Source organism: Elgaria multicarinata, chromosome 1, assembly GCF_023053635.1.
Source record: "Elgaria multicarinata webbii isolate HBS135686 ecotype San Diego chromosome 1, rElgMul1.1.pri, whole genome shotgun sequence".
Lineage (NCBI taxonomy): Eukaryota > Metazoa > Chordata > Lepidosauria > Squamata > Anguidae > Elgaria > Elgaria multicarinata.
The window spans coordinates 170,354,508-170,370,924 of record NC_086171.1 but is presented as its reverse complement, the minus strand read 5'-3'; the positions used below and the strand labels follow the sequence as shown (position 1 = coordinate 170,370,924).

Genomic DNA, 16,417 nt, shown 5'->3' with positions numbered 1-16,417 from the left:
ATTCCCCAGCCAGCTTGGTTGCCCAGGGAATGCTGGGAGTTGTAGCACTTATTCCTGTCTAAACATTCATAGGATTGTGCTCCAAATAAGTTTCAAACATCACATCTTTTTTAAAAAAAACACACATGTGGGGCCTGCAATAGAACGTTGCAACATAGAGTGCCCCTGTTCAATGTTCCAGCCAGACCATCAGCCAGCCATGCCCACTTCCTGGAGATTCTATTCTAGTTCCTCTTCTCCTGAGTTTTCTGTCCCTCCACCTGCAGGCACTATGCATCCAGTGGCCAATGAACATGTTCAGTCCTCACTGTGCTGTTTTTGGATCCTTCCCTTAAGAGTCCCACCACCACCACCATCAATTTGGGTGTGTGTGTGTACTTCTGCAAACCTTGAGATTCCAGCATTCTCCTTCATGTGCATGGGTTATTTTGTATTAGCTATATAAGGGACAGATCTACACCAAGCAGGATATAACACTTTGAAAGCAGTTTGGAAACAGTATATGGAATGTGTCCTGGGCCCCAACAATTGTCACTACTGTTATAAACCATTATAAAGCAGTAGTGTAGATCCTGCCAAGGACATCACTTGGAAAATGATTTCACTATTAGTACATAGCAACTTTCTCCTAGTTTGTGTCCTCCAAATGTGCTGGACTAGAACCCCCATCATTCCCAGCCAACATGGCTGTCTGGCTAGAATAAGAAGATATCCCTGTTCATTGAAACTGTAGACTGGAATTGTATACACAGTGACCTTATTTTTAAACATGAGAGAATTAGAGGGCCACAAGACTTAAGGTATGAAAAACTAAATAGCATACACAACATTAATCTAGGAATGGAGCTATGTAAAAGAATGGCTTGAGGAGCTATTTATTGAGCAGACATATGTGATTAAATATAAGACTTGGTACAATCATGTAGCAGTCATTAAACCTTCAGAAATAAAACCCAAAAAGAACCTCTGCGGCCTCATGAAATTCGAAAAAGAGCCAGTTACCATCTGTCAAAATGGACTGTAGAAAACTGCAAAAGTGACTGAGCAACATATGACCCCAAGATAATAATTGGTTCAGAGTGGCGATGCATCTGTCTACAGGAGGAACAGAAGAAACCTGCAGAGCATTAAAAATCTTGAGCTAGTGATGGATGAAACAACTCAGAATGCAGACATACCTACATCAAATATAGACAAGCTGGAGTCACAGGACAGAACAAATGGATCAGCTGTATCTGAAAGTCTCAGTGAGACTTCAAAGAAACTTTTGGATATCAAGATGCATGTGATTATATCAAGAGGCAGAATGATATGAAACATTCTTAGATATAGATAGCAATAGTTCCTTTTAAAAAGAAAAAGAGGTGTAATTATACTAGGAACTAGGGTGACCAACTGTCAGGATTTCCCCGGATTTGTCCTGGTTTTTGTTCTTTCCATGGTGTCAGGGGGGATTTTCTATAATTTTCAATAATGTCCTGGAATGACACACCTTCCCCTTTAAGGCTGCCATTAGCATAGCAGGAGGGAATGACATGCTTTCTTGAGGCACATCATTCCCCCACCCCGAGCTCCAGTTGAGGTCTTAAAGGGGAAAGTGGGTCATTCCTGGACATTATAGAAAAGGCCCCAATTGGAGTGGATGGTGGTGGTGCAGAATGAAATCCTTTCCCCTCCTCCACTCCAATCGGGTTCTTTAAGGTGGCAGGGGGAATAACATACTTTCTGCAGGACTCACAAAGCTGCTTCCCCCCACACACACTAGGTGTCCTCTTTTTTGGTTTTCCAAATATGGTCACCCTACTAGGAACCCAAATGGAGAAGGCTATCAATGGCTACTAGCCTTGACAGTTATGTGCTACCTCCAGTATCCAAGGCATTACGCCTGTGTGCACCAGTTGTTGGGGAACATGGGTGGGAGGGTGCTGTTGTTGCACCATGTCCTGCTTTGTTGGTCCCTAGTCGACAGCTGGTTGGCCACTGTGTGAACAGAGTGCTGGACTGGATGGACCCTCGGTCTGATCCAACATGGCACTTATTATGTTCTTATGAATGCATGCATGGAAGGAAGCAATTCTCAGAACACGATCACTTAACTGAACCCCAGGATGTAAGTTCTTTTGAGATCAGTTCTGGTAAGAACTGAACATGTTAAGTAAAGTTTGTTTGTTTCACACTTCAGCCACCTGTGGAATCTTTTTTTGGGAGCAAATAATATCTATCATCCCTGGTTATTCTCAAAGGGTATTCGACTAGCCAAGGACCTAACTACACATTATGTTCATGATGTGGTTAGCAAGCATTCTAAGAGCTTTTCAAAAGTAAATGATGGGCATGGGGGGAAGGTCATTGTCCCCTGGAACACAGCATATGGGGAGGGGAGGCTTGAGTCTTCCTCCCCAGCCACCATAAAGATGAAAATCCCTCCCCCTCCACACGGCAAGTAAAATTAGGAAAGAAACTCACCAGTTGCACCTATATCATAGCTGAGTAGGAAAGCTTTAAGTCTCCTTTCTTTGTGCATCCTGTTCCTAAGGACAACAGAAGAGCTCCCATGCTTGGTATTTGATTTTTGAAATCCATGCGTAGCTTGCTAATCATGTCATTAACATAACATGTAGTTAGGCCTGAAAAGAACAGAGACTTTGAACCTGCCTTCAAGTACAGGATTGCCCATATTGCTTATATTTCTGATTTGCCACCTGGTGCCTTTAGCTGGCCTGGATTCCCAGATCTCATTTTGCACAACTAGGAGCATTGTTTCACTTTACAAGTGATTTAACATCACTCTTAATTTAACTATGGAATAAGATCAAGATGCTTATGATAGCTACATTGACGTATTTGTTCCAAGGGGACTTGAGCTGAACCTAACTTCATACCCTTTTGATTTTACTCACTTACACACATGCATTTTCCCCCCTCTGGAAAAATCTGTTAAGTAGGGCCCAGGAAACAAGAAAAATGGGGGCCTTATTGGTTTCAAATGTAGAGAGGAACTGAGTTCTTACTGTATCAACAGTATTTAGCATGAAAGTGCCCTTTGTTCCAAGGCACACTGATTCCTTTCAGCTTTTGACTCTCCAGCTGCTGGGAGCTGGGCAGTGTTTTGACGGACGGAGCAAATGCAATGCAGACAGTTGTTTTAATTCTTAGCCAGTTGCCGACATCACTCACAAGGACCAGAATTCTTTTCTTGACTTAGCTGGGCACAAGAACTACATTTGGATGGCAGGGCAAAAAGAGAGCTGATTGGTGAGTGTAATGGATACAGCAGACTGTGGTTATGCGTAGGAGAGGTGAACAAGAGCAGGAATCAGAAATTTCTTCTCAGACCAACTGGAGCATGACGCTTTTGGGAAGATGGGAGAGACATAAAACCTTAGTTTTCTCTTCACTTTCATCTTATCCCCAGGGGCTCCTTTCCCTTTCACTTTGCTCGGTCTCCTCTCCTTTTTCTTCTTTATTATAGTTGTATATACAGTGCCAGAAGTGCCCCCCCCCAAAAAAAGAGGTCTTGTTGTTTTAAAGTATCTAGAACATATTCATTCTTCCCACCAGAATTTCATTTCCCCTGTCTGTGAACTTCAGACATTTCAAAGAACTTGCTAAATTACATTCAAGGACAAATGCCTTCCATAAGTATACTTAATAGTTTAGTCCCAAATCCAGTGAAGCAGGCCAATTTCTGTTCAACTAAAGGGGCAGATTTAAGGGTGACTTGATTGCAGTAATGGAAATAAGGTAGCTGAAAAGCATAGAGATGACAGGATGGAAGACCATATTCCAGAGGATTTTCAATACAGTGAGCTTTTTATACAATAATTGTTGACTTCTTCTCATTGCTGTGCATGGTTCACACCATGGTTCGTGTCCTGGAATCTGCCAGTTTTGAGTCCCCTGAGAAAACTGTAAAAGCTGAAATCTATCTAGACATTGTGTCTTGGGGAAAAACCAGCATTCACTCAGGAAACCATGTTTTAACACACACACACACACGTACGTTTGCTGAAAACATAAGTAAGAACCCTGCTGGACCACACAAAAGGCCTGTCTATTTAATCCGGCATCCATTTTCCCACAGTGGCCAACTAGATGCCTATGGGAAGCCCAAAAGTAGGATGGTGTCCCAGCAACTGCTATTCAGAGGGCTACTGCCTCTGATCCTGGAAGTGGTACTTAGCCATCATGACTGGCAGCTACTGGTACACTTGTTCTTCACGACTGTGTCTAATCCTCTTTTAAAGCCATACAAGCTGGTGGCCATCACTACATCTTGTGGTAGCAAACTCCATAGCTTAACAATGCACTGTGTGAAGAAGCACTTCCTTTTGTTTGCCCTGCATCTTCCACCATTCAGCTCCATGGGATGACCTCAGTTTCTTATATTATAAGAGAGGGAGAAATAACGTCTATCCGCTTTCTCCACACCAGAAATAATTGTATAAAGGCTTCCCCAGCCTTTTTTTTCTACGCTAAAAAGCCACAGCTGTTGTAACCTTTCATTGTGGGGGTTTTGCTCCAGCCGTCTGATCATTTTGGCTGCCCTTTTCTGCCCTATTCCCACTTCTTCACTGTCCTTCAATGCAAGTTACCTTACTAGTCCTCATCTTGCTATCATCACGGCCTGGAATAAGGCCTGCCTGAAAATGCAAGTTGAATACACATCCATCTCCAGTCAGACTCACGTCCCCAGCAATTCATGTGATTGGGCATTTGGGGGAAACAGCTTTTTGATGCGGAGCTGTGCCAGGAGAAGTGTCGCTTGAGGCATTAACAGACAGGTTTCTCTTGCCTTAGCCAAGAATTGATCCTTGATGTGCTCAGCTTGGACTGCTGGGCCATCTGTCAGCACAGGCTGTACCCTGTTCTCTGGCCCTGCTAGGCTTCTCCGCACTTACACAAAGTACCAGCAGACAGTGAGGTGGCACCATCTTTATGGGTTGATGTACAGCTATCCCTGTGTTGCTGCCACTGAAAGGACTCGTTATGATTATTGTCGGTTTATTCAGAGAAATACAGCAACCCTCACCTGTCAAATGGACATTTAATTTATTGCAGCATGTGACTGGTCAGCCTTCACCTCCAGCTTCCCATCCTGTTGGGTCACCTCTTTGTTTGAACTTCTCTCGCAGTTGCCAGCTTCCTTGCTGATACTCCTCACTGCTTATAAACAAAATACCACGTAACAGTTTTTGCTCTATTGCTTGCCCAGAAGCTACCCTGCTGTTAGGGCTACTGACATGCCAGGTATTCATAGGCGCATAGATAGCAATAGGCATATTTTCCCCATTCACTGCATATGCAACCTGAAAAGCCAGTGGAAGGGTCTGGGAGGGAATATGTTCTTTAGCACAATGTTCTGTCTCCAGCATTTCCCCAGCTCGGATTCTCAATAGTCTGCCCAACTGAGAATCCCTCCTGTTCACAGATTGTGTAAATTTATTTATTTATTTAATTACATTTATATACCGCCCCACAGCCGAAGCTCTCTGGGCGGTTTACGACAATTAAAAATAGTAAACATTAAAAGTATACAAAAATTTAAAAAACATAAAAACAGTATAAAAACAACAGTATCCATTTAAAAACAACAATTCTGGGTCCATTAAAAACAAACTTAACGTTGTTAAACGCTGTTAAAATGCCTGGGAGAAGAGAAAAAGTCTTGACTTGGCGCCAAAAAGACAGACAACTTTATAGTCCATTAGTGGACTTTTATGCAGGTGTATGGATCTGCACTGCCATCTAATGCACCCCTCCTCACTACTGAATTGGGAGAGGAATTTTGAACTTCCAAATCTTTCATCTACCCAACCAATTTTTTTAAAAAAATAAATAAATAGCCAGCTCAGCTGATAGGATGATGCTAAGAAAGTCAAGACCTTGTTATATCTCATCTTGCTGCACTCCGACAGGCCATAAGAGCAGTATAGAAATAAGGTAGTAAGTTTATTGGTTGGAGCCAGCTGCCACAATATGAATTTAAAAAAAACCAGTGAAATACATATTATATAAATGTTGTAAATAAAATAAATAAAATGAATCTATGTGAATGTTGATGTAGTAATATATGAGGCAGAATGTGGACTTGATATCATTTCCCCCCTCTCCATCATTTGCCTCTCATTGCTGCCAGGCTCCTTTGGAGGACAGATGAGGTACCAGTGGTGAACCATGTCACCTAGTGAGAAAACCCCACCTCAAGATCCTGAACTGTTTCTTAGCCAGACTGCTGGGGTTTGTCAGAGTGCATTAAGACTAGGCTTGGCCTGGCTTTTTTGTTTGTTTTTACCTCGCTAATGTTACTTTTGTTTTGTACTTGGGTATTAAGTCTAGATTGTTTCGTTGTAATATTGAATAGTTGTTGTTGTTTTGCCTTATTTGAATTTGTTGTTTGGTTTGGTAAAATATTTCCCCCCAAATATGCTATATTTTGATCAGTTTTTATTTATTGTGAACTGCTTTGGGCACATTTCACTGTGGAAAAGCAGTATGTCACTTAACTAAACTAACAACTGGTTTTGAGTGTCATGAAAAAGAAAGTATATTGTTGGCTATTGAAGTGTAGTAGTACTTGTATTTTTGCTCCCAGAGAGAGATGTGTGGAGATTTTTTTGGTCTAAAATGCCAGTTTGGGTATTATAGACCTTGATTTGGATTGTGGAGCAGCATTTCCTGCTCCAACTCTGGCAACACATACTGTACGAAAACTAACCAGAACTAATGTTCCTTGGAGGACCTCATTATACCAAGACATGTGTTTCCATCAGTTCAGCAGTACTTTGTTGTCTATGCATGTTGTCCAAAGGATGCTAGTGTCTTGAAAAAAGATTCCATCAGGATAGGTGAACCTGAACCTGAATTGAGTTCCAAGGACTCACATCTTTGTTTTTGCTAAACTGATGTTCCACAAGTCACTTTGGACCATTGGAGACGTAAAACTGGCTCCCTGTTAACCAGGGTTAACAAATTAGAAGCTGGCCTCAGAAACACATTGTCCCTCTTGGCAACCCGTCCCCTCAATGGAGCAAATTTCCTTCTCCTGCATTATCTGTGGGGTTAAAGGAAATGACAGCACTCACCTTAATTGTGTGTAAGGTGAAATATTTTATATTGTAAGCTACCTTGGGAAGCCTGCAGTCTTGAAAGCCAACTCAGAAAGGCAGCAATCAATGAATCAGGTTTCCTTTCCAACAGGGATCTGAAACCATGTTTTGAATTCGTTTTCAGATATTGGATTAAGGGAAATCCTAGTTAATTTACTCTTAACCACAATTAAGGTGGCAGCATGAGAGGATTTGCTCCAGGGAGGGGAGGAGGTGTAGGGAATAAGCAGTACGCATTCCCAAGGCTGGTTCCTGATTTTATAACCATGGTTAACCTGTGTTCCATCCACACTGGCTTTGCCTTTCTCTGTTTTACTTTCCCCATCATTACAGTGAAAGCAGGGGGGAAATGGAAACATATTTACTTACCTTTCCAAGGATGTTTGAATCTTATTTAAAATATGTGCACTCATTAACTGCTGAAGCTTCAGTTGTGCATGTCTTGCTTTCTTGATTTACTGAGCAAACAAAATGAGAGAAAATGCATTGAATATTTACTTTATTCCCTTCTTTCTAGGTGTCCCAGGTTCCTGTTGAATCCTGTGAGCAGTACACAACCTGTAGAGAATGTCTGAGCTCAGGAGACCCTCACTGTGGCTGGTGTGCTCTGCACCATACGTAAGTTCAGCATTAACTGCTGATTACATTAACTTAAGACCAACCCAAACACCTCTTAATTCATTCCAGATGTGGTACCATTATTACTTAATTAATACAGTCCTAACATTCCTCTGTTCCTAGAGGGATTTATTAGCTTTGCATGATAAATATCACTGGGTGTCTAGAGGAGACTCTCCATTTTGTAAAGGAGACATTAATGAAAAAGTATTAAATAACATGACTTGGGGTGTGACATCAGGACAATGGATCTGGTATACACACATCCTTTTGTTACCTGAATTACTGCATTGTTGTTGTTGTTTTTAAAAAAACTCTATTAGCAGAATTATCTGCAACTTCACAGTCACTCAGTATAATAATTTCATTTTCAATGAGACTGATATGACGTGATTGTAAGATCTGACCAACTAAATGGAAAAGAAAAGGTTCTCAGACTCTTGATATTTTACACACACACACACATATCCAAATTACATAAGCTGTGTGTTTTTACCATTAACTGAATGCATATAGCCACCATTCCCAAATGACTTATCTTAGCCTACGTTTGTCACTTTAATCTCATTGCAGTGTCTTCCCCATACCTTGTTTTCTCTTTTGCTCTCTTCCTTTTCCACCAAACAAGCTGCCACACACCTGCCAAGAGTCCTTCCTGGCGTCAATCACTTCCTTTTAGACTGTAACCTAATAGAATCACTGTTTAAATACCACTTAGACATTTCAGAAAGGCTGTGCACTCCAGCCCCTGGCTTAAAACCTGAAAAGTAATGAAATTGTCCAGGCTTGCTAGTCTCACCATTCTCTGCTGAGCTCGAAGATGTCTGTTAGGACAAAGGATAAAGGTTTTCTAGGCAACATCCTGGGGAGAGCCGAGGAAGCTGTGGCTCTGAATTATTGAGGTGTTTGGCATCTTTCTCTCTTCAACAATGGCAATGCTTCCTTAAGCGGAAAGGGTGCCCAGAGCCTGAAGGAGGGAGAGGCCTGGAGTTCACTTACAGAAACGAGTCCAAAAAACCCCTTTGGGCTTGATGCCAGCTCTCCCATTAAATGTTTAGCAGTTGGGGCAGAGGCAAAGGGTACCCACACAATAGCAATTGGCAAGATGCCCGTGCAGCAGGTGTTGAGAGAGGGACAGGGAGAGAGCGGAGGAAGGCTCTGATGCTATATCCTGATTGGATCGAAGACCTGCATATAGCAGGCTAATTTCAGTGCCGTGCTGTCAGAAGACATTTAATTTCCAAAGTTCATTGCCACCTTTTGTTTGGGGGGGGAAAAAACCCTGTTTGTCTCTAACCTGTTCCCCATGCCACTTTTAGCACCACATTGGAGTAAAAGTAAAGCACATGCCGACAGATTTTCTGAAAAGCTCAGCTTCCGTTTTGGCATAAAAATAAGGCCTGGGTTTTTCAAAATGCCCAGCAGCTCCAGTTGCCTGCATCTTCTTAGCAAAAACTTCCCCATCAATGTTCGAAAGGAACACGGGAAGCTGTACCCAGAATTTTTTTTTAATACGTGCATACGTCTTAAAGGAACAAAAGCTCATTCAGAGTCTGGATTTAGCAACAAAAAGCAGCACACTAGGACCTGCACACATGCTTTGATGCCTCCCTGAAGGAAGAGACCTAATATTTTGGAACTGAATCCCCTTGAAATCACATTTTGCATCATTCCTATTGCCATGATTCTCAAGTTATGAGGCAGAGCTCCCCAAGGCGTTGTTAGGGGAATGGCATCACCAGAGAAACTGCTAGAATAAATGCCTTAGATCACTAGGACCAATTTTGTGTGCATCGTGATCAAATCAGGATACATACTAATTGAACTCTCCTCCAGTTCAACTTTTAGTTCCCTCTTGGTACGCAACTGGAAACTATCTATTTTTTCGAAGAGTTTTCTTCTCCTGTCCTATTGTCCCATGGATACCTTAAACTTTAAGGCTTAAAGCATATCATAAGTCCATCCTTTTACTTTTATCTGTCTGTCTTACATGGGCTAGGGCAAGACTAGTGACTGTTGCCTCTAGGATGGCTATATGGTGCCTTTTGCTACTTTTGCAGAGGCTCAGGCTGCAACCCTAATACATTTATTATGAAGTAAGCTATGTTGGACACAGTGGTGGTGTTTGCACAATACAACACCCTACCATGGGTATTTAATCCACAGTGAAGCTGCAGGGCATGGAGGCTCTGTGCAGCCGCCATTTTGAATATGTAACTCTCGCTTAGGTGATGACATCTCATAGGAACACAGCAAGCGTGGGTTATGTGAGGGTTAAACAATGCTTGCATAACCCAATGTCTGTTTAGGGTTATGTGAGGGTTGTTTCACCCTTGCATAACCCATGGCCATCACATATACACAACATGACAATCCCTGAAAGGGGTTTGCATATTCAATTTTGTGCCTGTGGGCACCGTGGCTCATTGTTGGTTAAATAACCCATGACAAGTTGCGGCATATCATTTCAACCCAGTCAATGAGACTTACTCCTAAATAAGCATGCATAGGATTGCATTGTCAGGTATTTTTTTCTTGATGTGTTTGAGAATGTGCAGCCAAGGCCAGAAAGAAAGATTAACATTAGCGTAACCTCATGTATCTTATGTTGCATAGACTACAGATGTTTAAGCAGTAAGTCTCACAAAATCCTAATTTCCACAAAGCATGTTCTGCTGAGAGGTGAATCTTCTAACCTCTGTTAGTCAGGATGGGTCCCTGCCCTTGACCAGCAATATCCAGGCAATTCCAACCTCTTTTGATTAAGTTATTTGAGCTATGACATAAGGTCACTTCTAGCATAATATTATCTACATTTCTTTCTTTTTCCCCCATGTCTCCACATTAGGGAGGGCCTCATGGGTCAGCTGGGAGGCAAATGGCACAGAAAAGACCAGTGCCAATTCTGAAAGAGATCTCAAAGGGCTGCTTGACATCTTGGGTGCCTTTCTGAAGTTCAGCTAGCAGCTTGTCAGCAACGTGCAGAAAGTAGCTTCTGACATTAGACTGATGCAGGGAAAAAGGGTATGCATGAGTGAGTCGTATATCTCATTTTCATGCTTCTGATATAACATCCAAAGGGATATAAGCACATCTTCTCTTTAGTGAGATGCACAAGCCGTCACAGTATCTGGAACCCACACATCTCTCCATGGGGGAAGTTGTTCAAGTTCCACTTTTAGACCTAACATAGGAAGCATGGAAATCTTCAGTCCGAGTCAGTTGCATTTCTGCTTTTTTTACTTTGGCATGGCTTCTACAGCCACTGTCAAGTTCATATACACACCTTTGATTCATGAAGACAAAAGGTGCCAGCAACAATACCCTTCTCCAGAAAAAGTCCTTAATTGGAAGGTTTAATTTGAGTTAGGCACAGCCCCATACCTCAGCATGGAAACCTTTGCAGATCCAGGCTTGCACTATGGAAGTGGGTTCTGTAGTATGTATCCTAAAACAAAACGTCAACAACACAACATAATATCATGGCAGCTGCTCACAAACAAACCTTGACATACTTTAAATAGATTCTTCCTTAGAACCACTGCTGGGAGAGCAAATCAAGGTTTTGATGCACTTCATACCAGAAATAAAATAGAAAGCAGTAGACTCTGACTTTCACCCACCCTGCTGTGTCTCATTCTACTTACTCTTCAGTTCAATAACTGCTTCTTCCAACATACATTTATTTATTTATTATGTTTTTATCCTGTTTTTTGGCAAGAGGCCCTATCCATACACAAGCAGTTAACAACCATTAAATATTACACTCAAGCATTCACAGAACACTTTAAAAAACCATTTAAAACACATCAAGACCACATTTGAGAACACTGAAAATAATAGCAATAGCAAAATATTAGAAGCAGCATCTATAAAGAGCTTCAACTTTTAGATTTCAAAAAAGGCCCAGCAAAATAGATTTGTCCTCCATCTGCATTCTAAAGGTGAGAATAGATACATCCAGAAGACCCTTTCAGAGAAGAGCATTCCACAATGGGAGTACGATGTTTGCAAGTACCTAACACAGAACAAAGCCAGGCTGAGAGTTGATGAAGCACCCTTATAATAACGGTGATGCCTTACCTAACATCACAGAGCCAGTAAATGGCAGAGGAAAGCTGCAGCCTCTGGAGCACTAACTCCCAGCTTTATTATTATTTATCTATTGCATTTCTATACCGCCCAATAGCCGAAGCTCTCTGGGCGGTTTACAAATTTAATTTCTGAATGAGTTAGAAAGGTAGCAATCATGATTGGGAATCACATATGGGTTCCATAAAGCATTTGGGAATCACTTCCTTAAAAATAATAATAATTCTGGGTGGTTTACAAAATAGTTATTGTTACTCAGTACAACCCCAGAGTCCTGTTGAGCGCTATTCTTTAGCAATACTTGGAATTAAATGCAAGCTGTGTTACTTTGTAGGTTTACACTACAGATCAGAATAAAAATCTGGTGGTCCCGAGGCAATAAGATAAAGCATTGAGTTGTGAGTGCATAAAGAACATGCTACAGTGGCTCTATTCAGCCTTATGGTATTTTATCAGCCTCTCTGTAGAATTTCCCTGCCTCACCAAACCTCTTTTTTGAGCAGTGATCATTTTGAAACCCTCGTCTGAACCTTTGAATGACTGTGTTAATCTTACTGTTCCCAAAGCTGCTCTTGCATTTGTTTGGAGTCTCTGAATGCCTGAGTGTTTGTATTTCTCACATCCGCTCTTGCCTCTCTAATTGTGACATTGCTTCTGCCACATGGGTCAGCTCCGCTGAGAAGAGTTTGGAGGTCCAAGCAGTGTTGTTCACCCTGCATTTGTTAGGCGGCTGATAGAGACAAATAAGGAAGTGGGGATTTGGGATGGTGACACCACGGGATGGCCAACTGGCTCATGCTTGAGCCACTGCCTCCCCTCTGTTATTTTTTTACAGTCAGACTGCTCAGAGTTCACATCTGACTTAACAATGTCTGCATGGTCACACTTGAGTTCATTTCCATTTTTGCACATATGCAGGATAGTCCCTTTATTTCAGGATTTGTGGCAGAACACGTTACTCCACACTTTTATAGACAAGTCAGTGGTAGTTGGTGGAAGGAGGAACTCAAAGAAAGGAGGAATCAAAAGCATGTCTGAATGTGGAAAAGCAATCATGCTGTTCCTAGGGATGGGGGTGGGGTGGGCAGCTCTATACAGTTGCTAGAACTGGGGAAGGTAAAAGTCAGGAAGCTGTGTAGAGAAAGGACCCGGAAGTAGTTTAACTGAAAAAGAGGACAAACAATGGTGGCACCATTTTTAAAATAAATAAATAAATAAATAAATAAATTGGGGGGTACAGAAGGTGGACAAGATGTGTCCCATATGTTAAGATCTCTGAAAGAAAGGCAATGGTATATTTCACATTAAAACTCCCATCCTAACCATATTATTTTTGAAATAAATGGGGAAAGGGTTATTTGAGGCCTACACCACAGAAGGGGAAATTCATTTTAATTTTGAAAAATATTAATTTGTGGTTAGAATTTCTTTTCTTTTTAAGTTAATTCTCTCCCCCACATGCCCTTAGTGGATAGCCACTGGTCCAGTGGCATCTTGAAGAGTACCTCAGTAACTACAAAATGCAGAGGCTGCATCTGAACTGTAGAAGAGCTACAGAGAATGCGAATGTAGAATGCATATGTGAAAAAAATGCCTTTACTTCAAGTATTGACAGGAATCCAGCAATGATGGGGAGGTGTGTAGGGTGGCGAGCTCCTTGTTTGGGGGGGTGCTTTCCCCCCTCTAATGCTGCCCCTGAGGACAAGGCTGGAAATTGGTTGAGAAGTAAAAACTAGAAATTCTGCCAGAAAGGTGATAGCCTGAAGACCTTAAAGCTGTCCACCCATATTCTGATAATATTATTATTATTATTATTATTATTATTATTATTATTATTATTATTATTGAAGTGATTCCCAAATGCTTTATGGAATCTATATCTGATTCCCAAGCGTGATTGCTACCTTTCTACCTCATGCAGAAATTAAGTGATGGTGATACCCTAGCTGTTGAGTTTCCACCTGCCACACTGCTGTTTCATGCACAGAACCTCTTTCAGCAGCTCGTCTACACGGGTACTTTGCCCCTGGATTGCTTTGGAGTGGCAGCAGATGATCTACATGATGCAGCTACCACTCCAAAGCAAGCCAGGGGCAAAGCCCCAAAGCTCTGCACTAGAACAGTTGGGTACTTACCCCTACTTTTTTAGCTTGGATCAAGGCTCCGTGCCTCTGCGGAGCCTTGTTATGAAAAAATAAATGAAATTTAAAAGGGGGTTGGAAATCCCACCAGGAAGGGAGCAGCCCGTCCTCCCCCTGGTTCCCCCCTTCGCATTTACAGCTAAAAAAAACCAGACATCAGTCCCATTTTTGTTTAAAAGCTCCACTAACCAGAGAAGAGGGGGCGTGGATGCTCCCAGGTACCCCTGGCCTGGCCGCATGAGTGCTCAAGTGGGTAGGCACGGTGGCGGTGGCAGTGCCAGTGCCTGGAAAGCCCTCAACTGCACTCCTTCCAATGTAGATGGTCAGAAAGAGTGTCAATGCAGTGGCAGTGCGCCTTGTGCAGCCTTATTGTCGACATCAAGATGAGGGCCAGGAGGCACAGTGGCAATGATGCTGGGAGCTTTCAGTTAGAGATGTGTGATACGTTGCTAATCTTAATGTCCTGCTTTTAAATTCCACTGAAATTTTGCAAATTGCCCTGAAATTTTCCTCAAACTTCGCTCTAGGCAAAATTTAGTGGCAGCAAAGATGTGCAGAACCCTCAGAGACTTGGCTAATCTCCTCACAACTTCAGGACTCCTACTAATGTTCCACCTGTGCAGGATCTTCCACACTGGCTGTGGAATTTGCTTTGAGCAATATTCAGTAGCGACTCTGTTCTCAGTGCAGTTTGTAAGCTTGCGAGCTACAGTTCAGAAAGCCTTAAGATAAAGCCAAGGGGAAAGTGCTGCTTTGATTTTTTTTAAAAAAATCTGATTCACCTGAGGGACTCCTAGGTTAAAATGGTAGAAAGGAATCCTGTGCAGTGTGCAAAGGCTCCCAACACCTGGTATGCCAGCTTTTGATGTGAGTTTCTGCCTTAAGATTGAAAAGGAAGGAAAGTTTGGTTCCACCTCCTTCTCTGTTCGCTGTCCCATTGTTCTGGCAGCAGGTACAGCCCCCAAGGAGACTGCTAAAGAGTCTCCTTGGTCGAGTGGGATCTATAAGCTGCAGGGCTCCTCCATATGCTGCTGTTTGCTAGTATGTTATTGTCTCCAGACCTATTCATCTCTGTTAGGGCTGTTGCCATAAATAGTATGATAAAGAGGGAGAGAGAGAGAGAGAGAGCCATTCCAGCAAGTCAATGAGATAAAGTGAGCTCCAGTCAAGAGCTCACTTTAGAGCAATCTTACAGATTCACTTAAAACACAATAATTCTTTTCTTTGGCAGCATTCATATTTCTGGTCCATTATTTTCAAGTAAAGGAGGAGGGTGCAGGGAGAAAATAGGTGTATCAATTGCCAGGTATCATGGCAGCTATTTGCAAAGGGGAAATGCTTAGCACCCTCCCCCATCCCCCACGCACAACTAGCTCCCCGAATGCTGTTTCTTAGTCAGAAGCAAATGGGGTTTTTTTCCCCCCAGTAACAAAGGCTCTGTGTTTTGTGAGCCATTCTTGTCACCTCATCTGGAGGAAGTTTGTCACGGGAAGATTAAGACCCTTTGTTGAGCAGTCAGCGTGTCTGCTAATGTAGACGTTTTCCGTAAGATTGAATCCAGCCATGGCAAACGGAAAAGGAAACAGTGAAACTGGTTTTTGCAGTGTGCATCTTTTCCATTATACCTGGTCTCAGTAGTGGGAGAAAAACAAAATCTTCTTGCACGACTTACAGTAACAAATGCTCCCAAAAGAATTCTGGAAAACCAATCTGTAGAAGGGCGTAATGTGCCAGTGTAGGACTCCAGAGACTTTCAGCATCTATTCAGAACTATGCCATAGTCCCTAATGGTTTTGTTTCCAATGCAGGACAGGCTGTTGCCCAATGGAACTGCAGATAGTAGCAGCCTTTAAATTCATGCTGGTGTATTAGTCTTATACCAACTCAAGGTCATGAAAAATGTGTAAGGTTTTGAGATCTCCAGATCTAGGTGGTAACTAACCCCGGTTAGATTAAATAAGATAAATAATCAGCACTCAGTAAATTGTTGGAGAGGATGTGGGGGAAAAGGAACGTATTTACATATGTGGTGGGAATGCAAATATGTACAAAAATTGTGGAAGATGGTGTTTTTGGAGATTGAAGCAATTGTGGGAATGAAGATAGAACGAACACCAAAAGTTGCTTTACTGTCACTATTTGAAGATTTAAAATGTAAAAAAGAAATTAAGGAATTGATAACGAATTTGCTGACTGCAGCAAGATTGATTGTAGCTAGGAACTGGAAGATTCAAGGGGATTATTGTATTGAAGAATGGTATAAAGAAGTATGGGATATAGCTATTAATGATAAATTGACTTGTAATATTAAATTCAGAAGAGGTATAGCTAAAACAAATGATTGTGAAGGAATCTGGAAACAGTTCCTAATATTCGTGTTTTCTAAGGGAAGTGGGGAACCACCAGCAGAAGAAAGTATGAGATTTTGGAATCAGGAATGAGATCCCGAGGTGGGGG

The 16,417-nt window shown here is 42.0% G+C and overlaps 1 protein-coding gene across 2 annotated transcripts in view; it reads left to right on the top strand.

The window, feature by feature from the left end:
• PLXNA2 (plexin A2) overlaps window positions 1-16,417 on the top strand; it is a 498,241-nt gene that overhangs the window by 290,123 nt on the left and 191,701 nt on the right. For both annotated transcript variants that reach the window (XM_063142969.1, XM_063142979.1), the window contains exon 5: window positions 7,627-7,727. In XM_063142969.1, coding sequence (XP_062999039.1) covers window positions 7,627-7,727 — 101 coding nt within the window. The remainder of the gene's footprint in view (window positions 1-7,626; window positions 7,728-16,417) is intronic.